The sequence below is a fragment of the Furipterus horrens genome, unplaced genomic scaffold (genome assembly GCF_987537825.1).
Source record: "Furipterus horrens unplaced genomic scaffold, mFurHor1.1.pri manual_scaffold_6, whole genome shotgun sequence".
In the NCBI taxonomy this organism is placed as follows: domain Eukaryota; kingdom Metazoa; phylum Chordata; class Mammalia; order Chiroptera; family Furipteridae; genus Furipterus; species Furipterus horrens.
The window spans coordinates 94,576,710-94,604,397 of NW_028327176.1; the positions used below are offsets into that span (position 1 = coordinate 94,576,710).

General features: G+C 40.0%; 1 protein-coding gene across 8 annotated transcripts; it reads left to right on the plus strand.

Moving 5' to 3' along the window:
• The first annotated feature begins 47 nt into the window (after positions 1-47).
• On the plus strand, positions 48-27,474 carry NFYA (nuclear transcription factor Y subunit alpha). Of its 8 annotated transcripts, none has more exons than XM_090282360.1 (10): positions 48-194; positions 10,391-10,538; positions 12,085-12,171; positions 14,958-15,104; positions 18,840-18,971; positions 19,202-19,307; positions 20,634-20,782; positions 21,886-22,059; positions 22,858-22,959; positions 26,876-27,474. In XM_090282360.1, exons 2-10 carry the CDS (start codon positions 10,464-10,466, stop codon positions 26,927-26,929), a joined length of 1,026 nt encoding a protein of 341 aa, XP_090138486.1. In that variant the 5' UTR covers positions 48-194; positions 10,391-10,463; the 3' UTR covers positions 26,930-27,474. The 8 variants fall into 8 exon arrangements, with proteins under 8 accessions (XP_090138486.1, XP_090138481.1, XP_090138485.1 ...); XM_090282355.1 differs by having other exon boundaries at positions 49-194; positions 20,616-20,782; XM_090282359.1 differs by having other exon boundaries at positions 49-194; positions 12,085-12,168; positions 20,616-20,782.
• Positions 27,475-27,688: the final 214 nt, after the last annotated feature.

Sequence of the window (27,688 nt, forward strand, 5' to 3'; positions counted from 1 at the left end):
ATTAAGAGGCGTGGTCTCAGAGGCGCCTGCGCGAAGGCAGTTGGAGGGAGGCCCGATTCCCCTTTGTTCAGGTTCGCCATTTTGCGAGGCAGCGGCAGTGGCGGCGGCAGCGGCGGCTGGAGCCTCTGATTGGGTTTTGGAGTCCGGTACTGGAGCCAATCAGCGCGGGCAGCGAACCGGGGGAGCGAGGCACGGTGAGTGTGAGGAGCCAATATCCAGCGGCCCAGAGCCGGCCCCAGCGCCCCGATTGGCGGGTCTCGCTGACCACTCAGGAGAGGCCCAGATGCCCGTCGAGCCCGGGGAGTCGAGCTGAGTCTAGCCGGGCAGGGTAGCGGGCGGCCCCGGCCCAGAGCCTGCGAGCGCCGCAAGGCACTCCCGGCCGAGGCCTGCAGGGGGCTGCCCCGCGCAGGAATGGCGCCGCTGGGGGCAGGCACCTCAGGGTCCAGACCCCTGTAGGGTGCCAGTGCCAGATGGGGATGTGTCCCGGTTCCCCCGACTCTTAGGCGAGGTTTTCAGGCTTAGAAGAGACGGGCTTGCCTGCCACGAGTACCCCTGCCCCCAAGATACACACGCGCGCCGTCCTCGGTGGTTTCCTCCTGGTCATTCTAGGCTCATACTTAAGCTCAAAAGCCCGCCCTTGCACTCTGCACGCTCCGGCCCTCGGGACGGGAACTTCCCCCACCCCCACTGTGTGGGGGTCCGCGTCCCCTAGCCCTCCAGGAGCCGTATCTGTGTCCGCAGCCCTCCTGGGTCGGCGGGGAGGCCTGGGGAAGATGAGCGCCGCGGTCACAGGACCCCGACTGCGGTGGGGAGAGGGACCGAGCGGTCCCCGCCTCAGCGCTCTGCGGGGTCGCCCCCGCCGTCTCCCTGGTGCGAGAATGGAGATGGGAGCCAGTGGCCCGCTCCCCGGGCTCCGCCGGGCCCCTCCTTACATCACGCTCAGCCCGGGTTCCCGGGCCGGCACCGTGACCACCCCCTTTTCGCTCGTCATTTCCTCTCCTCCCCGCCCCGCTTGCCAGACGGAACCGCACACCTCAGTCTTGGAGCCCAACCAGGCGGTCTCCCCTTTCTTGCCTGGGCGCTGAGGCCAGTCCACTCGTGCCCGGAATCTCGCTCTTAGAAGATTGCAAGCCTTCGGCATTCCTTTTCCTGGAGGCTGCACTATTTGTTTCTTCATGTCGTTAGTTCTGCCCATGGCTCACCTTGTGAACTCTTCCTCCCTGGAGAACGTGCAGTCCGTTTTTCTTTCCCCTTTCTGTGTCACTTTGAACGTGTCAGGCTTGACTCATGGGCTCAGTTCACAGCTCTCTCTTGGTTTGTATTTTTCTAGGACACTTTCTAATTCCATGTTAACTTCTTTTTAGCACTTACTGTGGGTTTTCCTTAGGGTGAGAAAAAATCTCGGTTGACAACCAAGTATGGAGCAGTTAGTATGTACGAGGCCATCGATCTCTGTGATGAGGAGGAAGTGGGTAGATGTAAATTAGAACCTTCCCAGCCCCGGGGAGATTGACAGGGGAACAACTAATCAATTCCTAATGGTTAGTGCTATAACGGGGCCAAGTTCAGTTTTGTGAAGTACAGGACTGATGCGTGAGCTACCAACAGCCTGGTGGAAGGCTTAATAATACAGCCACACTTTTGATTGGCCTCAGGATGATGGGATTTCCTCTAACAGGAAGGAGCATTGCTCACGGAGAGAAGAGCGGGACAGAGGCACCAAATGGCGCTGTGTGCATGAGGGGAAGACAGAATAGGGCAGTGGGCAGTCGTGGTAAGTGTTTAGGCTGGACAGTCCAGTTGATAAAGGCACTTGTACATTTTAATAAAGAATATTTTCTGAGACTGGAAAAGTTTCTGACCTGTGGGGTTTTGCCCCATAACAGTGGCTTTCTGTGAGGGGAGAAAGCGAGATATTCCTAGGACTTGAAAAGTTTTTCCTTAGTGGGCTCTGGAGCATGCCTACGCTTTTCTTCCCTCTAACGTGTGCATCTTTACTTCTCTCTCCTGAACTTTTAGGGGTCCCCACAAGACTTGAAACAGGCAGCAGCTCATCCTGCACTTACCCCTGAATCTGTCTCCAAGGGCCCCGTTTTTTTCTGACTTTGCAGTGAGCTAACAGAAGCCCAGCATGGCTTACTTCTTTTACCGTGACTTCTCAGTGAGATCGTCCACACAGTCCCTTGTGGCCTTCTTCCTTATAACATTTCTAGAGAGCCAAAGCAGAGCATCACCTAGGCTCTCCTCTGTTGCTTCTTCTACCCTAAGCCCTTCCTTTGTTTCACTGTCCCCAGCTTTAATAAACATATTCTCCAAATAAGAAATAGTAACAAGAAAATAAAAGTCTCGTGTGAAGCATGTAGTGCAGCCCCTAGCACATAGAGTAGGTCTTTAGTATATATGGTGCCCATTTTTTCTAATCACATTTGCTAAGGTCATACAACTGGTAGGTTTCAGAAAACACCTAATCCGGTGTTCTTTAATTCTTATTATCCACATTTATAGGTGGGGCAAACACTTGTGCTGGACTTTCTAAAAGACAGATGTAGTCTGGTTACCTTTTTTGTTAAACACCTAGAACTCCCACCTGTCTACAGAAGAACTTTGCTTGGAATTTTGAGAGACAGGAGTCTGGTCTCTTACCTTACACTTGACATATGGGGTCTTTTAGTCTGCTGTCAGATGCTGAAATTTTTGTGTCTTTGTTTTTTTTTAATGTTTATTGAGTTTTAGAGAAAGAAACATCAATTTGTTGTCCCACTTATTTATGCATTCATTGCTTGTTTCTTGTATGTGCCCTAACTGGGGATCGAACCCACAACATTGGCATATCAGGGTCACACTAACCAGCTGAGCTACCTAGCCAGGGCCTGTGTCCTTGTCTCTAAGCCAGCTCTCATTTGGAGTACTCCACCCCCTTACTCATCATCACATAGAAATCTTTCTTGCCACCTTTTCCTAAAGTCTTCTTTGATTTATCTTTCTCTAACTGGAAGAAATCTCTGTTGCCTAGATTTCCTTATATATTTTTTCTCATGGTTCTAGTACAGATTTTTATTCCTTTACTAAACTTCTGAAGTTAGGAACTTTGTCAGAGTTTCCTTTTTATTTCTAAAACCTTTAGGGCAGCATCTGGGACATGGTATACCATTAGTGGAGAAAAGGAGCAAATTAGGAACTCTAATCCAGAAACCTTGGGCAGTGAGGAAGCTGGACAGCTCTCCTACAGTCTGTTATCAAACAAAGATCAGGACCCATTTGTTAAGTTGTAAAATCAATTCAGTGGGCTAATGCTGGTAATTTTTAATAATAAATTGGTAACTATTGAAATATATATCTTATAAAAGATAAGTACTCATGAAACTTGTTTCAGTAACTTTTTAATGTTATGTGTATAGTGATTTGTAACAACAAAATTGTTTCTTACTGTGAATTTTGGTCAGAGTTTGAAAGCTATTCTAGGCTTTACCTGGTAGTGATTGTCAAATGTGGTGATTTTGAGGGCTTTTCACATCCTTATAGTTGACTTCCTGGAAGTTTTAGCTCTAAAATGAGTGCGAGTCCACATAGAATGGATTAGCTACATTTCAGGTCCTATACCTTGAAGTGGGAAGAAACGAATTTTCCTGCTAGCCAGAAGAAAACACACACTGTCTTTGAGGGGAAAACATTCAAAACTTTGAGTTAGAAACAAGAGCTAGACAAACTAAATCTGGCTCATTTAATTTTGTCAGAATCTTGGGCAGAGAAGCACTTGAGGAAAGACAATGTCAGGTTTTATTGCAGTTCTCCTAACTGAAGCTCATGGTAGTAGGAACATATGGCTTCACTGAAGCCAGTTGTGTTACATCATTCACCATTAGCAATATCATGCTCCAGACTGAAACACTTTCACGTTAATGTGAGAGAGAACTGGTATTAGATTTGAAGCTGCTTTCTTGTTTCACCCTGCAAAGTGTAGAGGATTTAAATGTTTTTTATTTGGAGCATTTGTGTTATGGGATAATTAGTTAAAATCTGCATCATCTATTTATTAGTCGTTCCTATGCTATTTGAGTAAGATGTAAATTTCTGGAAATTAGTGGTCAAAGAAAGAATCTCATACAGTAAGGGGATTTGTGGTGGAGGAGGTATTGAAATATAGAGAACATTCCTTCATGATCCTTATTTTTAAATCAGCTTTATTGAGATATAATTTAGATAAAAAGGGTAATTATTTTTAAGTTTACATTTTGATGAATTTTGACAAATTTATACACCTATAGAATCACCACCACAATGAAGATGCAAAACATTTTAATCACTCAGAAAGATCCATGTGCTCTATCCCAGTCAGTCTCCTACTTTCCCTTTCCCCACCCCTACCCACTCCTCCAGTCCAAGGGAACACTGATCTGTTTTCTGTCTCTAGATTACAATTGTCCTTTCAGAGTTTTATATAAATGAAATCACATATACTCTTTTGTATCATGACCCTTAATTCTTTATTCATATGTGTGTATTGTGTATACTGCAGTTAGAGACAAGATAGTTTAGGGAAGACTATTTACTTCCCTGGCAGAGCCACTTAGTCTGGTTGAAAACCTGGTTACCTATACTGTTCCCTGCTATCTCTTTGGAGCTGAGTCAGTCAACCAATTCAGAAGAGACTAATGTCAAGATCAGTGCCATTTTGAGGCTGAGCTGCCTCCAGTGCCCTGGCTCAGTTGAAAACTCTGTCCAGCAGAGGTTTCAGGACCACGGCAGAACAGATTTATCCAGGACACTGTATTTTGTCTGGGGAGAAAGGGAGGTGGCTCTTCCCTCTAGTGGAGAAAGCACAATACCTCTGTTCCTCATGCCTTTTATTGAGGAGGGGATTCAGGAGATACAAGATCAAGACTTAAGAATCGCCAGTAAGCTTTCAGATGCGTGGGTTATAGTTGACAGTTACTGATTACAGATACCAATATAGAGAACACAGTGACCAGTCTATGTCAGGGTCTGCTAAACATCCTGACGCCATGCTGATATCAGGTGCAAGGCTTCATACATTTTTAGCTATAGATTGTTTATAGGTAACTAAGAGATAAGAAAAGCCGAGCAAGCTCTAAAGCATAACATGCATTCTTTAAATCCAATTCCCGTGGGAACCCTCTTAGTGGCCTTCGGTCCTGTCTGCCTCAGCCTTCCAGTTTTCTATTGAGACTTAGAGGCCTCCTGGCAGGGGCCTGACTCACAGCTTGGCCTACAATTCCCGAAACCACAAGGAGCAGTCCCCCACACCATTTTGTTATTGTGTAACGAAAAAATAGCTATCAAACTTAACTTATGTTGTTGATCATATATGCTCCTTAGTGGCTTATCTATATGTAAATTAAATTAAAACTAGATATTTTCTTAGTATTGCATGAGAGCAAGGGTAGTGAATTGGAGAACCATATGACCAGATACATGAGGCTGTGATGACATAGTCATCCTGTCACTTTTTATGACTTACTACATACCATATTGGTTGTGAGTGATAAGCTTAATTTATGTCAGATTTGTTTCTTGCAACCTACAGTGAATTTAAAATAATTTTACAGTAAACACCTGTGTACCCACCACCTAGAGTCTACCATTAGCATTGTACAATACCATACTTGCCTTTTCAGATATCTTACTTGTTCTTACACCCATTCATTCATTAATCTATCTTTTTTTTTTGATGCATTTCAAAGTAAATTTTCGACATCGATACGCTTCCTCCTAAAGACTTGGACGTGTGCTTGAATATATTTTGTTTTCTTCTTTCACACATATTGAGACGCCTTACAAGTGATTAATCTCATTTACTATGTGTGGATTTATGGAGAAGGGTGCCTTGCTTTGCTCCTATAATGTGCAGCTTAGTTAGTTAGCTCACATAATTTTATTTGCAGTTTAGAATTTTGAAAGTCTAGAGCAGTGGTTCTCAACCTTCCTAATGCCGTGACCCTTAAATATAGTTCCTCATGTTGTGGTGACCCCCAACCATAAAATTATTTTCATTGCTACTTCATAACTGTAAATATTTGCTACTGTAAATATCTGATATGCAGGATGTATTTTTATTGTTACAAATTGAACATAATTAAAACATAGTGATTAATCACAAAAACAATATGTAATTATGTATGTGTTTTCCGATGGTCTTAGGTGACCCCTGTGAAAGGGTCGTTCGACCCCCAAAGGGGTCGCGACCCACAGGTTGAGAACCTCTGGTTTAGAGAAAAACTGAGGGAAAATATTTATCTTCATTTTGTTTATACACCTATGACTGCCCTACATTTCCAAGGTGATTACCCTTACAATTTTGAATCAAGCCATTATTCAAGGTTCTCAGATATCACTTCAGTTTATCTAATTGTGTTCTTATTTCAAAGAGGAGTGGTCAACTGTTTAAGTGTATTATAATGGTAAATTTGGACAATGACTAGCTTCTTTATATAGTAAGTCCTTTGTATTATCAATGATATTGTAGAGGCACAATATCATTGTGATAAAATGATAAAGACAAAAGAGTCTGTACCCTTCAGAGATAGGTGCTAAAGTGTTTATGGATTTGGGGGACAATATGGTGCCTGAAATTTGCTTCAAAATATGGTGGGTGGAAAGTGGCTGAGGTGTACGTGAAACAAGTTTGGCTATGGTTCTAGAATGTGCACAAACCCACCCACTCTGGGAACCACAACCAGGGCAATAGCTAGAGGGGTGACAGTCCGATACGGGAAGCCGGAGAAGTGCCTGGAAAAGGGGCGAGTGCTGAGCAAGCAGCATTGTTTCCTCTCAGACCCCTCTCCCAAATACAGCACCACAATGTGGTGAAACAGGTCGCCCTGCACTGACGTATACCTAAAGCTTTACCCCTTACAACATAACAGGTGCAATAACTCTAAGACACAAAGGCAAACACAGGAGGCTATCAAGATGAGGAGACAGAGAAGTATGGCCCAAAAGAGGAAGCAGATCAAGGCTCCAATGGGAGAACTAAACAACAAGAAGCTAGGCAACCTAATAGATGCAGAGTTCAAAACACTAGTGATAACAGTATTCACAGACTTGACAGACATGATTGAGTATGGCAGACACATAAGGGAGGTGAAGGCTATGCTAAGTGAAATGAAGGAAAATCCACACAAAACCAATGGTGAAGGGAAGGAAGCTGGGGTTCAAATCAACGATTTGAAACATAAGGAAGAAATAAGCAGTCAATCAGTACAGAATGAGGAAACAAGAATTGAAAAAAACAAGGAGAGGCTTGGGAACCTCTGGGACGACTTTATTTTATTTTATTTTTATTTTTTTGAGATTTTATTTTTTATGTGTTTTATTGGTTACAGTGTTACATTTGTTCCAATTTCCCTTCCCTCTGCTCCGCTCCACCCGGTGGCCCCCCTCCCTTCCCTTGTCCCCCCCTTTTAGTCCATGTCCATTGGTTGTGCATATAGTTCTTCTCAACCTCTCTGTCTATTCCATTCCCTCCTACGATGTTTCTTAATTCCTATACCATCTCCCTCCCTCTCCCCCTTCCCCTTCCCTGCTGACTTCCCCCCAATATGCTCCCCATACCTATAGTTCTTTTTCCACTCTCATTGCCTATTTAGTTTGCCTTTGTTTCAATTCCCTAGCTTCTGTTGTTGTTTCTTGTGATGCAGTTTTCATTTTACTGTTCATAGTTTTGATGCTCCTTTTTCTAAACCAGTCCTTTTAACATCTCATATAACAGTGGTTTGGATCTAATGAACTCTTTCAGTTTTATTTTGTCCTGGAAACACTTTCTCTGCCCTTCTATTCTGAATGACAGCTTCGCTGGATAAAGTATTCGTGGTTGTAGGTTTTGGATTTTCATTACTTTGAATATTTCTTGCCAGTCCCTTCTTGCCTGCAGGGTCTCCCTTGAGAAGTCAGCTGATAGTCTAATTGGGACCCCTTTGTACATAATTCTTTTCTTCTCTCTTGCTGCTTTTAAGATTCTCTCTTTATCTTTACTTTTGACATTTTGATTATAATGTGTCTTGGAGTGGTTCTCCCTGGGTCCAGTTGTTTTGGAACTCTGTGCTTCCTGGACCTGTAAGTCTATTTCCTTCCCCAAGTTTGGGAAGTTCTGCTTTATTATATTTTCACTTAATTTTTCAATTTCTAGTTCTTCTTCTTCGCCCTCTGGCAATCCGATCACCCGTATGTTGGATCTCTTATAGCTGTCCCAGAGTTTTCTGATCCTCTCATCATTTTCCTTGCTTCCTGTTTCCTCTCTCTGCACTGGTTGACAGTTTGTTCCTTCTCTATGTTCTGGTTTGTTGATATGGACTCTGGATTTTTTTTCCTCACCATCTGTCTTGTATGAGGTTTTGTTCCTTTCAGTATGAGTGTTTTTTGATTGTTTCTCATCTTTTTCCAGATCTTTTGTTAATTCTGTAAGCCACCTGATAACAATGGCCCTGAACTGAGCCTCTGACAGGTTTCTTATTTGTTCATCTATCAGGTTCTTCATCTGTTGCCTGGTGAGCTGCGCCACTGGGATTTCTATAGTTGTCTGCCTCATTTTGACAAATGCGTTTCGTTTTCTTGGGCCGGCTATAGGGGGCAGTGCCTGTGTACTCGTCACAACCCAGCGACAGGCGGCGATCCGCAACCTTTTTTAAAGCCGCGCTGTGGCACTTCGTCGTCACAACCCAGCGACAGGCGGCGATCCGCAACCTTTTTTAAAGCCGCGCTGTGGCACTTCGTCGTCACAACCCAGCGACCGGCGGTGGTCCAGCAACCTTTCTCGCCTCGCTGTGGCACTTTGTCGTCACTGCCCAGCGACCAGTGGCGATCCGCAACCTATTTCGCAGCGCTGTGGCGCTTTGTGTGGGGGCGGGGATCCAAGATGGATTCCTGCAGTTATTCCGCTAGCAGACCGGGATCCGTCCTCCCGCCAAACTTTGGGTCTCACCGTTCGAGGTGATGCGGTGGTTGCTTTTCCCAGCGTTGGGGTCGCAAGCTGCCAGGGTTAGACTGCAGCTGAGATTGCTCTCCTTGCCGCTGTCCCTGGTGCTACCGCAAACAGTACCGCCCCCTTTCGCTCTTCTTACCTGCCCAAAGGGCGCCGCTGGTTTATAACTTCATACATTGGGCTTCCATGTAGCTTTATTTTCTGGAATTTCTAGTTATCTTTTGTTTTGAAGTAGTTGTATTCCTCTCTAGTTGTAGAAGGAGACCGAGCGTGTCCGTCTAAGCCTCCATCTCGGCCGGAAGTCTCTGGGACGACTTTAAACGTGCCAACATCCAAATCATAGGGGTGTTAGAAGGAGAAGAGAAAGAGCAAGAAATTGAAAGCTTACGTGAAAAAATAATGAAGGAAAACTTTCTAAATTTGGTGAAGGAAATAGACATACAAGGCCAGGAAGCACACAGAGTCCCAAACAAGTTAGACCCAAAAAAGGACCACACCAAGACACATCATCATCAAAATGCCAAAGGTTCAAGATAAAGAGAGAATTTTAAAAGCAGCAAGAAAATAGCAGAGTTACCTACAAAGGGGTTCCCATAAGATTGTTAGTGAATTTCTCAAAAGAAACTTTGCAGGCAAGAAGGGACTGGCAAGAAGTATCCAATGTGCTGAAAAGCAAGGACCTACAATCAAGATTACTCTATCCATCAAAGCTATCATTTAGAATGAAGAGGCAAATAAAGTGCTTCCCAGACTAGGTAAAGCTATGTGAGTTCATATCTCCAAGCCATTGTTATATGAAATGTTAAAGGGAATGAAAAAGAAGATCAACACTATGAACATTAAAATGACAACAGACTCACAGCTATCAACAACAGAACCTAAAATAGTAAAAACAAAAACAAACTGAGCAAACCATCAGAATGGGAACAGAGTCATAGGTATGGGAATCATTTGAAAGGTTATCAGCTGGGAGGGGGAAGGGGAAGAAATTGGGAAATGGTGCAGGGATTAAGAAGCATAATTGGTAGGTACAAAATAGGGGAATGTAAAGAGTAGTAGAGGAAAGGATGAAGCTAAAGAACTTACATGCACAACCCATGGACATGAACTAAGGGAGATGGGATTGCTGGAGGGAAGGAGGGTACTGGGTGGAGGGGAGCAAAGGAAATAAAAAATTGGGGCAACTGTAATAGCATAATCAATAAAATATCCTTAAAGGTAAAGTTGCCAATGAAATGACTAAAAGCAATTTTTAAAACATGGGAAATAGCGTTATGATATTGTCATGATTGTGCCATGTAATTCTAGTTAAAAATGATACTGTATATAAACATTATTTTTTAGGCTGATTGTTTACAGATAAAATACAGTGATGAGTTATCAAGGTTAATTATCTGGCAAGGCCTTTATTGACAAATCCTACTCTTGTTTCTTTCTCAACATTTCTAATAGGAGTGTATCTCATAGTCTTCTAGATTCTCCAGAGTGAAACGCACTGTGTACGGGATTTTAACTTGGAGGGACCATGGAGCAGTATACAACGAACAGCAATAGTTCAACAGAGCAGATTGTTGTACAGGCTGGACAGATTCAGCAGCAGGTATGGAAGTAAAACTGCTTTAAATGTCACAGCAATTGAGCTGATAACAGTAGTACTCAATTGGGGAATTATTTGAGAGGTACTAGATCTTATAAATAATGGGTTGATGACTTGTGCTCACATGCTTTTTGAATATTGAATTTGTTGTGATTTCTCTCCTGTTTTCTGTGTTCAGAACTCTGTATCCAGTCCATGACTACTGAGAATTTGTTCTTAATGGGATCCTGGTTTAAGAGTAAATTGCCTCTTTTATCATTTTAAAAGTCAAAACACCTAGTCTGTTTCCAGATGGAAATTTGGAGTTTTTGGTTTTTTCTGGATTCAAGTTGGTTGTTATTCTACTTGACTAAGCTATTGTGTGATCTACTAAGGCTTTGGCCACAATATGAAAACCAAGGTAGTCAGCTTCTAAGGAATTTACTGTTCTTTGATTTGATCCACCACAGTGCTTACTCTGAAAAGTTCTAGTTTACCATAAAGAAAACATTTAGATAATGTTTCTTGATAAGCACATACTAGAAAGGAGTTCCCTGCTGCTGTTTTATTCCTAATTAAATGGGTAGCTTTCTTAATTTATACACAGCTTACATTATCTGATGCATTATATCTGGCTTTAGTGAAACTTCACTTGTTTTTCTCACTAGAATAGAAGAAATTATGCATTGATTTAACCTTAGGCCAAGATTAGGAATATTTTGTTTCCAAAATGGAGCTTAAATAATACAGAAAAGTAGTTAGGAAAGTCAAAGGAAGTTTGATGGTGAGTTATCCTATACAGTGATCAAGGGAAGGAGCTACTCTTGTTAAAAGAGTAACTACACCCCTTTGCTAGCCTTTCCTTCCATACAGCTGCTTGGCTCTGGCAGCTTCCTTCAACTACCTTCTTTGTAAAGGGAATTTCACAAAGGGCCTGCCCTTCACACCCAATGCCCTGGTGGGTGAATTTTTGTTCTGTTAGAATTTACCATTACTGGACATAAAAATTAGGTTGGAAATTGCTTCTAAGGTAGTTCTACTAAAGAGAAGTAATCTTGGTTTTGGAACATGGAAGCAGTGACCTCATGAAAACAATTTTGGTTCACAGTGATTGCTTTGTTCTTCTTTTCTGGTGATTGCATTTAAGCTCCAGAAATTCTTTATTGTAGCTCCGAGGCTGCCAAAACCTTTGTTCTTGTGAACTGATTTGAGAAAATAAAAAAGAACATTAAAATAACTGTGTAGGCAAAAGGACCAAATGCCTATTCCTGGAGGGAAACTCTGCATTAAATATTTTGTGTTAATGGTGACAACTGATTTTGATGTTTTTGAGTCATGGAAATGTATTTTGACTTCCAATCTGGGAACAAAGGGCTAATATTGTTAATCCTGCTGCCTTTAACAAAATAGCTTCAGGGTAGGGAGTCTGTAGAGTTTGAAAGTCCTGTGTAAGGTGGGGCTGTTGAAAGACAACTCACTCCCTCTCCTGTAAGAGGTAAGGTGATCTCCTGTCTTGAACCATACATTTCCTTCCTGACACATTTCAAGCTCTTCCTGTTCCTGTTCTCAGCAGCAGGGTGGTGTCACTGCTGTCCAGTTGCAGACTGAGGCCCAGGTGGCATCCGCCTCAGGCCAGCAAGTCCAGACCCTCCAGGTAGTGGTGCCCTCTCTGATTCTCTGTAAGCACTGCATGAACTCCTTTCCTCATGTCTGGTGCTGTTTGTGGTAGGATCTCAAAAGGAATGGCAAAGTCAGCTGCATGTCTTTGATGCTAACATGTCTTTGAGGCTTATAACATGCCGTTTTTCTAACGTTTCATGCCAAGTCATGTAGTGACTCCAATGTGAATTTTCTGAAAATGGTATTTGGCTAGTGTGTTTCTTTGGGAATGCTTTGGAAAGAATTGCTACAAGTGACAGAAAGAAGTTCTTACAAGTGACATTAGAACCTGTCTGGAGCTCAAACCCTTATCAGAGTGCATGGTGAAATTTCATGAATTATAATAGTAGAGAAGAAAACATACACACATTAGCTAAACTAGATTGTACTTTATTTTTATTAAAAGGTCAAATCAGCTACAAAATAATCATTGTGCTTAACAAGTTTTATCTAATGACTAAATCTTGTTAATCTCTTAACTGCTGCCTTTTTACTCTTCCCTGGGGAGAAGGTGACCTGTCTTTTATTAGATCTGCAAAGATTATCCCATACTCTAGGTTGACATAAGTGGGATATGCTTTCTATGGTCTTAGGTGTTACAGCCACTATAAGAATTCTTATTTAAACAATGCAGTTCCCTGACATTATGTTGGCCAAGTTAAATATCCTAAGTTGGGGTGATACTTTGACCAGCTCCTACAGAAAATTAGAAGTAGGAGCAATAGTGTCTTCTGTGTCTCTAGGTTACTTTTACTAAAATGATCATATTTTTGAGAAACTGGCGAGATTTGGGTGCCTTATATTTTTTTCCTCCACTGAATGGAAATGTTTCAAAGTGGGACCTAGAATGTAGAACCGGCATCTCACTTTATTACTATTGCTGCGAAACATTCTGGAGTTAACTACCCCTTATTGTAATCGTTCTACTTTACCCTTTCAGTTCACCCTCACGTCTGACACCCGTGGTGTGTACTGATGATATACAGCCAATTCTGAACATAAATTAAGCTGAAAGAACCTGAACTTGTCGGTTCTCCCTAACTACATTTGAATCTCAGAGTTCAGCAGCTTGTAATTCATGTTTTTCATGCTTGCTTCATCTTATTGATATGTAAAATATTGTCATTAACCACTTGTGCGATGAGAATGTAACATGCTCTTAACTGTATGGCTTTTTGTCTGATGCATGTGTCTCTGTAATCATTCATGTGTTGTAAATACAGTGGGCTCCTTGGAGTCTCAAATGGTTTATTATGTGCACTTACAGCATGTCAACAAGGGGAAAAGTTAAGATGATGGATAGCTGGAAAATTAATAGTTGTGCCTTAAAACTGGTATTCCCTACCTATGTAAATTTTATTTAAAAGAAATGGGAACACTTTATGGAAATAATGGAAATGATTCCTTAAGGGTCTCATTATTTGGGGGGATTTTAAATAGTTCTTTCAGTTATTCCTGCAATAAAAATTCTGAAAAAAATCTTTCCTGATAGAGCACATGCAGACATTAGTGTAGCACGGGGATTTGATGTGGGATGGAGAAGTAAGGGAAGGAGAAAGCATGAGAATCAGTATATAAAGTCCTTAATATTAAAGTGGAATTTCTCAATGAATGGCTAAAGAAAAGCTAGGATTTTGAATATTTCTAAATATTCTGGTACACTTGGGAGGGGGTGCCTAATATCTGTATTCCTCTATAACTGATTTATCTCTTAAGTAACTTTATTTGAACATTCTTTCACTGGCATTAAGAATGAATATTTTAGTCTTGCAGATTTTTAAAATAATATTACAAAACAAAGATTGAATCTGAAAATGAAAGTTTTTGGCTTCTACCTATTCTGTTGAACATTCCATTTCACTTTTAAAATGGCTGGATTGTTTGTTTTTTGTTTGTTTGTTTTTGGCTTCTAGAAAGCATTTTATTAGCTAGGTATTTTTATATTGGGATTCAAGGTGTTACAGAGTGCTTACAATGCCCTGGCTTCTAGAGTATTCTGTTTATTCATGGGAGCTTGAAAGTTAGGAGTTCTTTGGTATTCTTGAGTGCTCTGTGTAATTTGCGTATCTGTCATTGCTTCTGTTAAAGTTAAAATAACTGCAGGTATTGCAGGGTCCAGTGTGAGAAATTCCACCAGATACCGCAAACTGACCAGAAAATAGTTCTAGGCAGTTTTTACTAGTGGGCTCCTTAAAAAACCACCAGACTAGAATTCCCAGAGTAAAGTGAAGGGGTGAAAGATGTACATTTCACTTATGCTTGCGAAACTATGGGGAGAAAGAGTCTCCTGAACATGTTTCTAGACCAGCTTGCTACCCTGCCTCCTGGAGTTATTGCTGGATACAGTTTGATTTATTCCCTCCAGGTTATTTAGAATTTGTACTTAACAATCAACACCACCAGTAGCTGCTCCTCTCATTGCCTCCTCGTCAGCCCTCACAAGAGACCTTTGCTGGATATTAGTCTAAAAAGGCAAATAGTCTTGACATTTTGATTGAATGCCTCTCATGGATTTAGCCTGTATTAGGTGATAAATGCCTTATATCTATTGAGACTTACAAAGACTAGATATACTCCATTATATCTGGCATTAAAGTATTCAACTTGGCCTTTAGTCAAAGATAACCATAGATGCTTGAAGAAGAATGAATTTGAGGATGAAGATTTGAGGCATTATCTTGGGGTCTCTCCTACCTTTTTCCCTTCTAGCAAGGCAGCAAAATAGTTCCAGTGATTATCTTTTAGTACAAACTATTTCATTGTTCTTATTTTATTTCATTCTAGGTCCAGGGGCAGCCATTAATGGTACAGGTCAGTGGAGGCCAGTTAATCACATCAACTGGCCAACCCATCATGGTCCAGGCTGTCCCTGGCGGACAAGGTCAAACCATCATGCAAGTACCTGTATCTGGGACACAGGGTTTGCAGCAGGTGAGTGGTATGAAAAAGTGTTTAGACACAGCATTAGAACAGAGGTTTTTAAAGAAGAATTTATTACAAACTGAACGCTGGTACTATTGCATTTAATTGTTTTCTACCGTCTATTTGCATTTAGTTGATAGTCCACCTTTGTAGTACCATTGATAAAGCAGAACTAGACAGAAATTGTACATCTTTGGTAAGGAGTAATTAAGCATGATTTTGAATCAATGTAAAGAATATAAAGAGATGGGAATCTGGTTTAATAAAAATAATTCATTGGGTGTCCTTTGTTGGCATTTCTAGTCAGGGAGGAAGGGAATTTACAGTATATTTTAGAGATTCTTGTTTTTGCTCAGATATGTTGTTGTTTTCATTTTTTCCATGTAATTAATAATTTGAGTTATCTAGCAAGTGATGAAAAAGAAAATATTTCAGTCCATACCCATCACACACACCTAACACTATATTTAGAGCAAAACTTATAACCTTAAATACTTAAATTTTTTTTAATTGAAAGTAAATGAATGGTATTTCTCATAGGAAGTTAGGAAAAGAAAATGAGCAAAAAGTAGGTTAATAAATCAGATGTTTAATTTTTCCATATTCCCTTATAGTTTTTATGCATACTCTTTTTTTTCTCTTTTTCACACTTATTTTCCACAGATATGCAAATAGCAAGTAATACAGCATAAATACTAACCAAGGCTCTACTAATGTTTACATATGGAAATTGGATGAAATGTCCCTTGAAATTTTTTAATTTATAAATTCCTGCTCTATTTTTTTCTTGCAATGTGTTTTTATGCATACTTTTTGAGCACAGTTGTATTGTACCTTGCACATAGTTGTGTGTGTGTGTGTTTTAATTTGTCTTTCCACGTAGTTCTCTTATTCTAAATTCCTTCATAATGGTCAATTTGAAGAACTAGAATTTACAACTTAAAAAGTGTATTTAAGGTTTTTTTTTGTTTTTATTTATTATTTTTGCTTTTATAGGTAAGGCTACCGCAAATTTATTTGAGCTTGATAGTTTTCTTTTTCAGTAGAATTATTTCTTAGGGCAGTTTCTTTGGAGTGGGGGGATTGCTTGGACAAAGGGTAGGAGAATTTTTTAAGCTGTTGGTATATTTTTTCCACAATAGAGTTGTAGTTAGGATTAAAAATGGTTTCCACATTTCTCCATGGATAAACGTTATGGGGCTTTAAATATATTTTTAGTATGTGTACTTTATTTCACATTGCTATTTCATCTCTGTAGTTCCTCTCGTTGCCTCCTTTTTGGCCCTCCTTTGCCACGCCTTCCTTTCACTCTTGAATGGAGACAGTGTGTTTGAGTGCTAGGAACTGTGTGCTGGGGGTACAGTGACTTGACTTTTCATTCCCTGGTCTGCCATTGAAAAAGCTTTTAGATCTTGGCCAAGTCATTTGATTGTCAGTGTTCTGATCTGAAAATGCAGTTTATATCAGGTGATTTCAAGGTTTTATTTCAGCTCTAAATTCTGATTTTATGAGATTTATTTATTTAATTTATTTATATGTGTATGTATTTATTTATTTGACTTTTAAGAGTCTCTGACAGGGTGATTTATTTTATTCTCCTCCCTCTAAGCAGGACTAACTAATCTAACAATCGTGGAAAATTTTTCTGTTAACATATATAAGGCTCTAGGCAAGATTCCATAGCCCTTCTTAGAATGCTTAAGACACCAGTTCTTTTTTATAAGAGGTTGCTCCTCATTATTGTTTTTTGAATAATCATTTATTTTAGAAGAATACTCTTTAACCTTTTTTATATTGCATCCTCTATTTTAGAATTCCATTGAGACCCTATGCCCTCTTAGAAAAGGTGCAGCTGTCCAGATAAATGGAAAATTTTGCATGCAGTTTTAGGCGAAGATCCCTGGCTTGATATAAACAATGGAACTGGAGTAGAGAGCCAAGAGATAGATTGAAGAATATTGGAAATTGATATATAATAAAAATAATGTAAAATAACAGTGAAGAAATGGTTTTAGAATAATATAGATGTATATAACATGGATGGACTTAGAGGGTATTATGCTAAGTGAAATAAGTCAGACAGAGAAGGACAAATATATAATTTCAGTTATATGTGGAATCTAAAAAAAAACAACTGAAAAAGAACAAACTGATGATTGTTAAAGGGAGTGCAGCAGGGGAAGGACAAAAAAGGTGAAGGGAATTGAGAATTACAAACTTTAAATTATAGAATAAGTCATGGAGTTGTAATATATGGTATAGGAAATAGTCGGTAATATTGTGATAACTTTATGGTGACAGATGACTTCTAGATTGACTTGTGATCATTTCATAAATTATATACTCATGTCAAATTACTATGTTGTACATCTGAAACTAATATAATGTATATGAACTCTAATTTTAAGAAAAAATGCTACAGAAAAAAATTAATCTCTGCCTCATACTGTATACAAAAATACTTGCTACAGTTGCCCTGGCCAAGTGGCTCGGTTGGAGCGTTGTCTTGTATACCAGAAGGTTGCAGGTTCAATCCCCAGTTGGGGCGCATATGGGAGGCAGCCAATCAGTGTGTCTGTCTCTCTTCTCTCTCTCTCTCTTTCTCCCCACCTCCCCATGCCTGCCCCTCCCACACCTCCTCTCTTCCTTCCTCCCTCCCTCCCTCTCTAAAATCAATAAACATATATTTAGGTAAGGTTTAAAAAATAACTTGTTAGATTAAATATCGAAATGTAAAAAAGCATACTGGGAAACTTTTAGATTCTCTTTACAGGAGAAATTTCTTTATCCTATGTGGTAGAGAAGAGTTACTTAAAGACATTTTCTTTTTTTAAAAATTGATTTAACTATAATAGTGCACCCTTTTCTGTGGAATATATGTTCCAAGACCCCTACAGGATGCCACAACCCATGGATAGTATCAAACTCAACAATGTTGACTAAAAAAAAATTATAAAAAGAAACAATATGGTGCCATTTATATGAAATTTATAAACTTACAAAGCAGCATCATATATTTCTATGGATATACCCGTATAAAATATGCTCTGTAAGGAGTGACACCAGTTTTAGTATAGTGATCACCTTTTAGTTGGGAAAGGAATGTTAAATGAAACAAATATGGCAGAATATTAACTTGTTAAATATGAATGGTGACTGCAGAGGTGTCTATATGATAGTCTCAACTTTTCTGCATGTTTTAAGGATTTTTTATGTACGTTTTTATAATCTAGCTTATAGTTGGAAATAACTTATTTTTTTCAATACTTTAATATAGCAAACTTCAAACATAGACAAAAATGAGAATGATATGATGAATCACCATACCCATTTTCAACAGTTATCAATAAATAACGTCTTTCTAGTTTCATATGCATTAACCTACTTTTCAAGAATTATTTTGAGTATATGATTTATCATTTCATCTGTAAAAAATACCTAAGAATATATTTTAAAATAAACATGCTTTAAAAAAATAATGTGATCCTGCCAGCACTATCATCTTTAAAAAACTTAAATTGATTCCTTAGTATCATCCCGACAGTGGTCAAAATTTCCCCATTGTTTTATAAGTGGAAAACAAGTTAATCTCATAAATAATAGTAGAACAAGACTTCTGCTTTTTTTTTTTTCTCTCCTCACAGCATTTTTTCGTTTTATAGAGGAATTTGGGTAACTAACACCAAGACCAAAAGAGACCAGTGTCAGCAGGACACTAATCTTTCTTCGTATTGTCTTCCACAGATACAGTTGGTCCCACCTGGACAGATCCAGATCCAGGGGGGGCAGGCTGTGCAGGTGCAGGGCCAGCAGGGCCAAACCCAGCAGATCATCATCCAACAGCCCCAGACAGCCGTCACGGCTGGCCAGACTCAGGTAATTCCACTAGCTCTGTGAACACAGGAGCATAGCTGCTTCACAAGGGTGAGACCGCTGAGCTTAGTATTTCACATGTAGTAGAAATGGGGGAGAAAACCATCAAAAATATTGTTTAAGAAAAAGACTACGTGGTCTGTGTGTGTGTGTGTGTGTGTGTGTGTGTGTGTGTGTGTGTGTGTGTGCTGTCTTAGAATTTGTTAAATTGTGTCATGATTTATTTCCCACAGACGCAGCAACAGATTGCTGTCCAGGGGCAGCAAGTAGCACAGACTGCTGAAGGGCAGACCATCGTCTATCAGCCAGTGAATGCGGATGGCACCATTCTCCAGCAAGGTAAGTGTGCCCGTTCATTTTTGTCTACTTGGGGGTGGCGCACATCCTTTTCATCCCTTAGCAAATGACCTTCCGAAATTTTGTGGTGACCTCTACATGACATATTTTTGAACGAAAAAATAAGATGTCTTTAAGTCTCCTTTGATTGTTGGTTCCTTCTCACAAATACATAACCAACATGAATTCCATTTGTAGGAGTCCCTACAGTGGTTGTTAAAAGACTCATCTTAGGGATTATATTAGCTCTTAATCTTTTCTGGGAAGAAATGTTTCTAAATAGACAGGTTGGAAATAGGAATTTCTTTGTTGGAAGAGGGAGGAATGGATCAGAAGTCAGCTTGGCATTTGGAGTATTCTTGCTGCTTAGGTGTATTTTTTCAGGGCCACTTCATTGCTAATTTATTCCAAAAAAGACTTAACATATGTCTACTCTGTATGTAGAACTTTGCTAAGAAAGAAGAACTTTCTTGTCAAAAAGTCTGTAGTCTAATAAGGGAGGCATACGAGTGAACAGTTACAGTGCAGAGCCCTTATTAGGGATATATTCTAGGACTAGATGATGCGTAAAGAAGATGAAATGTGGCTTGAGAGGAGAATGTACTTTAGATAAGGGAGGAAGTGGCTCAAACTGAACTTCAGAGCTTTTGGAAGCATGTGTCAGATAGTAAAGTCTGAAAAGGACATCTCAGATTCCATGACTAACGGTTTGACTTGTGATTAAAATTTAGCGGTGTACAAGATCCAGTGAATGTATAACTGCGCTCTCATGTGACGCAGGTGAGGGCTTGAGCTAGATTGAGCACTGACAGGACCTCAAAAAAAGGATGGTGAACAAACACATCTTCAGGTGCTGCTGTTGATAGTTTGGGAACTTGGAATGCTTGATTTACTTTTAAGTTTTAGACCTGCAACTGACTGATTCATTGTTAGTTTAAGAGGAACAATTTGTAAATTTATAAAATCTCCATCCTGAAGCAGATTGTTCATATATACAAAAACAGTGAGTATAGCTATAGTCAGACTGACCCATAAAAGGCCATTACCAAACTTGTCTCACTGCCCAGGAAAGTATCTGTTTTAAGGATAGCTTTATTCAGAGCTAGAACCCACACAGTTAATAGAATTTCAAAAATTGTGATTACGTGGGTTTTATATAGTAAACTAGGCAGAGAGTGAGTGAGTGCTTTTTTCCCCCACCTTGTGCTGTTTAGTATGTTTTTCCAGGGTGAATGAGTGTGTGCCAGATAGAAGAGGGATTAACTGTGTTCCCTTCTTTCTGTGTACCTGTTTTTTTTTATTATCTTAAAGTTACAGTCCCTGTTTCAGGCATGATCACCATCCCAGCAGCCAGTTTGGCAGGAGCACAGATTGTTCAGACAGGAGCCAACACCAATACAACCAGCAGTGGACAAGGGACTGTTACTGTGACACTACCAGTGGCAGGCAATGTGGTGAACTCAGGAGGGATGGTCATGGTAAGAATATTACTTCTTTAGCTCACTCTTCTCATCTGTAATTTATTTTTCTGAATATCTCTGTCTTTGAGAAATTCTTGAATTTGCAATTTGATGTCTGTTCTAAAACTTGTTTATAGATTTGGAACTGGGATTGATCCTTAAGGCACTTACAGACGTCTACTTTTATAATAAGCATTAGAGCAAACCATAATTTATTCTGAGGGCCTTCTATGTGCCAGGACCTGTTCTCAGTGCTGGAGACATAGTACTGGTTAAACAGCCGCAAATGTCTGCTTTTCTGTGTTTTTACTCAGAATTCAAATAATGAAGGGCGAGCTGGACTACTAATCTTTGGCAATTGGAAAATACATTGTTCCTACTGGATGAAACAGAAAATAGGCTAAAAATTAGAAAGATTGTATCAGAAAAGACAAAAAATGTGTGATACAAATATATTGGGAAGATAGAGGAGAGTTATGTGGTGTGTGTGAAAGCTAAATCCTCATCAGTCAAAATAGGATGTCAGTACATGGTACCTAAAATGGATAAATTAAGAATTGAGTAGTAGAAGCCTGCACAGAGGCGGAGGAAACTATCAGAAGAAACAGTACAGAGATTCAAAGTTATTACAGTTGGGAAGGGAGTGAGGCAAAGGAGACTTGTTTTGTCATACATATAGTACAGTGTTTTGTTTTTGTTTGCTAAGGAAAATTAGAATTGAATTATATAGTAAATTAATTAAATTAGCTGTATAACTATAGGCATTAAGTAGCACTTAATAAATTTGTACCTATTTTTCTTTGTACTCTTTTATTATGATTATTGTTCTGGACCATTAGATAGCAGCAGACATTCCTAGAAAGTAGAGTCATGCATGAACAAGAATTTGGACCAGGTTATGTCGTTTCTTAGCTTCTGGGTCCCCTATGACAATCATCTGTAATATTCGTTTAAAATCAATTTAGTATAAATGTTCTCCATGAAATGCATTTGACTGTGTGCCCTGTAAACGCTACTCTTGGTAGCATTCAGGAGAAAATAGATTAACAGGGATTAAGAAACTGTTTCCTTTGTCCATACTTCATGTCACTACTTAATAAACTGGTTTTCTCTTCACACAGATGGTGCCTGGTACTGGTTCTGTGCCTGCTATCCAAAGGATCCCTCTACCTGGGGCAGAGATGCTAGAAGAAGAGCCTCTCTATGTGAATGCTAAACAGTACCACCGCATACTTAAGAGGAGGCAAGCCCGGGCCAAGCTAGAGGCAGAAGGGAAAATTCCAAAGGAAAGAAGGGTATGTATAACATTGGGAAGGCTGTAGGAAGAGAATACCAGGGTTCTACTTTGGGGATTAATTACCTTTTATATGGTTTGTTTCCTTGAGTACCTTCTAAACAATTAAAGGTAGATAGATAGCTGTCATCTCTTATAAAAGTTAGCATTTGCTAGTACTATATACAGCAGCAAATATAAGAACAAAATAACACTGTATTTAACAATTTTTTTTTTTTTCTTACTTGAAAGGAGTCCAGGTATAAATTGACCTAGGCTGGTAGTACTTTTCCACAGTCCTCAAGACCCATTTCCTTCTTGTCTTATTCTAATATTCCTAGATGGCTGCTTGTGCTCCAGCCTAGGAGCAAATGGAATAAAAAAGGCAGCTGTCTTTCAAGGAAACTTTCAGAAGTTTTATCTACCTCATTAGCCAAGATTTAATTACATGGCCACACTTATCTGCCAATAAGGCTAGGAACTGCAGTATTTTTACTGAATAACCATTTGCCCAACTAAAATTCAGTCTGTGTAAGTGAAGAAGAAATGTATATTGAGGGAAAGGTAGTGATCTCCATGATACCTTTGGGGAGTCTTTTTAAAAATTATATTCATTTAACATTCACAGTTTTATGGTAGTTATATATGGTTAGCAGCTACCTAGTGTTTTCTCCAAAGCTTTTTTCATAATTCAAAGTCATAATTACCCCCGGTGGCTTTGAGGACTGCTTTTCTAAACTATTAAAGTTGGAATTTGTATATTAGATAACTTATGCTATTTCCAGCTAATAGTTAAATGGTTTTATTTCTCTTGTTTTAGAAATACCTGCATGAGTCTCGGCACCGTCATGCCATGGCACGGAAACGTGGTGAAGGTGGACGATTTTTCTCTCCAAAGGAAAAGGATAGTCCTCATATGCAGGTCAGAAGACTTACACCTTTCATTCTTATTACTTTGTATTTTCTTGGGTAGAAGCCTCTGCAGTATCCTCTAAATTGGATGCAACATTGTATACCTTTTGTCTTAAAGCGCTAAAGGTCTTTAACCCAGTGGCCTTTTCCTCCCATGTTTACCAATTATCAATACTAATTCTTTCTTGAAATTTTCACTTCTTGATTTTCAAAGAATAGTAGCAACTAACACTTTACTGCCATGTGCCAGCCATTATGTTAAGTACTTTTATAAGCATTTTTTCTCACTGAATCTTTACACCAACCTCAAGCCCCATGAGGTAAGAATTACATTTCCATTTTATAGTTGAATCTGAGGTTTAGAGTAGTTAAACAGTTTGCCTAAGGTAAAATACTTAATAAAATAGTACAACTGAGAAATTCAAAGCCAAGCAGTATATGAGGTCTGTCCAGAAAAAGTCCGGCCATAGTTAATGTAACAAGAACTATTTGCACAGCATAAATGTAACCTGGAGAGTGGACTAGAATGTGCAGGCGTGAACAATGATGATTTCACTGTACTAGTCAGTGGCGGTGGTACATGCTGTTGAGTGAGCATGTGTACTATGTGGCTGTCGCATTCAAAGTGGCTGAGTGAGTAGATCAATGAGCCTGCATCAAATTTTGCATTAAGCTTGAACATTCCCCTACAGAAACTATTCAGATGATTCAGACGGCTTTCAGGGTCAATGCAATGAGTGCAACGCACATAAAAGTGTGGCACAAATGCTTGAAAGATGGTTGAGAATCTGTTGAAAGTGTTCCACGTTCTGGAAGGCCTGCAACAAGCAGAACACCTGAGAATGTTGAATATGTACAGATTGCCATCAACAAAGATCAGTGACTGACAGTTCGAGACCTGGAACCTGATCTGGGAATTCTGAAAACTACTGTGTCCAAGATTTTGATGCAGGATCTTGGCATGAAGCGTGTCATGGCAAAATTCATTCCGCGGCTTCTGCTACCAGAGCAGAAGGAACATTGTGCCACAGTCGCTAATGACTTGATTGAAACCACAGTTACCAGTAAACCAGATTTCCTTAAGAAGGTCATAACCAGAGATAAATGGTGGGTCTATGGCTATGATCCAGAAACAAAGGCCCAGTCGTCCCAATAGAAGTCCCTGGCTCTCCATGCCCAAAGAAGGTGCGGCAAAGTCAAAGCAAGATCAAGACCATGTTAACTGTGTTTTTTGATTAGAAAGGTGTTGTCCATCACTAGCATGCCCCTCCAGGCCAAGCAATTTAATAGAGTACTACCTCACTGTTCTTCATCAGTTGAGAGATGCGATACAGTAAAAATGGCTGCAGCGGTGGGCAACTGGTGATTGGCAGCTTCATCACGACAGCATGCCCGCTCATGCATCATGTCTCATGCACAGTTTTTTGGTGAAACATCAAATCACCCAGGTAACTCAACCCCCCTACAAACCAGATATGGTGCCCTGTGATTTCTAGCTTTTTCCAAAACTAAGATCACCTTTGAAAGGGAAGAGATTTCAGACTGTCGGTGAGTTTCAGGAAAATATGATGGGACAGCTGATGGTGATCCCAACAAAGGCTTTTGTAGTGTTCTGAACAGTGGAAGAGATGCTGGGAGAACTGTGTGAGGTCCCAAGGTGCCTACTTTTAAGGGGACCGAGGCATCGTTGTCCTATGTACAGTGCTTCTTGTATCATATCTTCTTCAATAAACGTCTCTTTTATATTGCATGGCTGGGTACTTTCTGGACAGACCTCGTAATTCCAGAGCTTACTCTGTAACTACTGTATTATACTGGTTCTTACTCTGATTCCACTGATTTTATTGTAGTGGCATTTCTGAGTCAATATATACAAAACAGAATTCTTTGTTTATTTATTTTTTTAATGCCTCAACCACTCATCTCAACAAGTGACATGTCCATCCACCCAGTTACCAAAGCTAGACTTGGCCAACTCTTGGATTTATCTCTAAAATATAATTTAAGTCAGTTTTCTTTTTTTCCTTCCAACTGCTGTCAGCCTAGTTAAATCCTCTCTCTTTTGTTTTGATTAATGTAACAGCTGCTTCCTGGTCTCCCTTCTGCCAGTATTCACATCTTAGTATGATTTTTAAATATGTATCGTTTCACATCACTGTCTTGCTTAAACTCTTTTATCCCTCTCTTTTCTGTTTACCTTGGCAAAGAGGGTCCCGCATGATATAGCTCTGGTTTCATTTCTTCCTACTCCTTGGTCTTAATGCTCTTGCTACACTGTTTATTGGTTTCTTTCCTGCCATTAGGACCTTTATCTTTAAAATAACTGATCTGTAAAGCTTTTCCTCTCCCCACCTTTTTGCATGGCTATCTCCTTATCATTTAGGTCTTGGTTTAAATCTGAGAGGCTGTTGCTACTGCACCCGATCCAGACTGTGTCTCTCCCACCCTATTATTTCCCCACATCTTCTTTAGAGTGTAATAATAATTGAATTGTTCTATTTGTGTAATTGTGCAGCAGTTGTCTCCTTTACTAGACTATCAGCTGTGTAAAGAGCAGAGGGTTGTTTTGCTCTTAGCTTAGTGCCCCATCCAAAACAAACATTCGGTAAGTGTTTGTTGAATTAATGGATTACTCCCATTTATTGATACTTCATTCTGTATGACCATCATATCCCACCTGCACTATTGTCATATTGGTCTTTATAAGATAGTGCTTTTATAACCATGTCAGGCCCCTGCTCAAGGATGCATGCTAGTTTCTCATTTCTTACTGCATCAGATCTCAAACTATTTCTGTATGACATCTAAGCAACTGTTGTTCATCATGCCTCTCAATAGTCGTAATAGGATATCTCAGTGTCCCCACACATGAGCACTAATTCTTCCTATGCTATTAATTCCTACCCTGTAGTCTGAGAGCTGCTCCTCTCATTACTTTTTCATGCAGGATATAGAGATGCCAGCTATGGGCATTGTGCCAGTAACTCCCAATAACAATATGACCTCATCAAGTTACTTAGCCTCTTTCACCCTCAGTTCCTTCACTTTAGAGTGGGATGCTATTGATACTTCACAGGAATGTTGTGGGAATTTCATGCAATAATCACATTAGGTACCTTTAGCCTAGTGCATGGTGAGAGCTCAGTAAATGCTGTTGTTCTCACTCAATGATCAAGACCAAGCTCCATTCCTACCTCCTGCAGGAATCTTTCATCTCATCCTTGGATCTTGCCAGCCGAGGCTTCAGAGCCTTGGTGTGGAAGAACTGAGGGTGGTTATTGTGGAGACTTGCAAAAAGATTCCACAGATAAATCCTTGTCTTAACACAGCAGGTTTTAGGTAAGAGGCAGCAGGCAGAGTTTAGTGGAAAGAATATTAAACGGGTACCAAGAGATAGTCCTTGCTGGGCTCCTGACTAACTTTTTTACTCTAGTACAAGCAAATCAATTTTCCCATTTGGGTATGAGGTGTATCTGTAACCTTTGGATTACACTATAACCTCTTAATAAAGTCAGCGCATTAAAGTAAATAAATTCCAATGTCAGCTCTGTTAAGTGCTCAGCATTTAAATATGGTCAGAAAATAATGACAAATATACAGCATGACATGGCTTCTCCTGGTCTTTTGCTTAGCCACCTCTAAGGAGCCTTAAACGTGAAGGGTAGAGCACGACACAGGTGTGCTGTCAGCTCTGGAGTATTCGGTAACGGAGTGCCAGGTCACATTTTTAATCCTTTTAAGAAGAAGGTTTATTGTCTCTTGTTTCCTAAAGAAGCTGTATTTTAATCCATGTATTCAGACTTGTCGCAGGCTTTTGGTTTACTTGGCAAAATTGTCCCTATGCCCTTGGTGATCAACTAGTGAGAGCCTCAAGTCTCTGTGGCTTTTGCAAAGGACTTTCCTCATTATGCTTTCTTTGTGTCTAGGATCCAAACCAAGCAGATGAAGAAGCAATGACACAGATCATCCGTGTGTCCTAACCCCAGGCCATGTGATGGACCCAATTAAGGTCATGTTCCTCACCACTGTTCCAGGAAATTGATCAGTTCTTCCATTGGGACACTGATGATCACATCCTGCCCTTTTCTACAGGACAGAAACCCACTTAGTTTTTAATAAGTGGCTCAGTATTGTAATTGCAGCAGTGTCTGGCAAGTTGAAGTTGAAAGCCTTTGCCTCAACCTTTCAGTCAGGACCTGTTTTAGACTGTTGATGACATTAACATTTCATGGATTAGGATGATGCAGGGGACTCGTGCCAGCCCAGCAGTACCATACGCAGCACTTAAGTTGACTGGTGAAGCCAGCCAGCTATCTCAGCGGGGGAGAATAACCTTCTCAAGCTAGACTGAATTCAGGGAAGCTGGAGCGTACTCCTTGCCGTGGAATCTAAACACCATCCATCCCTCTGATGAGGGATCTCAGGCTAAGTAAATGGACACTTTGTATTCAGAGATGACTTCCAGGCAAGGAAGTGCCATGTCATAATATGGAAATAATAAGTTCTCTGAGATACATTCATCTAATCTGTGGTAATAAGAATCTCTGTCTGCCCAGATGATAGGTTGGTATTTTTGGACTCCAGCCAAGAAAAAGCAAATTCTAGGGATAGAATGATAAATGAATCAAGCACTAAAAATAATAATTGCTGAAACTTTTAGCTTTGATCAGTTGTGGTCTGCTTGTCCATCTGTTGATAGGTCATCTGGACCACAGTTCTTACTATAGCTACCTTTAAGA

Coding starts and splice junctions, on each gene's coding strand:
- NFYA (XM_090282355.1), top strand. CDS start 10,464: ATGGAGCAGTATACAACGAACAGCAATAGTTCAACAGAGCAGATTGTT. Junction 12,172..14,957: donor AAGTCCAGACCCTCCAGGTA/GTGGTGCCCTCT, acceptor ATTTCATTCTAG/GTCCAGGGGCAGCCATTAAT. Junction 20,783..21,885: donor ACTCAGGAGGGATGGTCATG/GTAAGAATATTA, acceptor CTCTTCACACAG/ATGGTGCCTGGTACTGGTTC.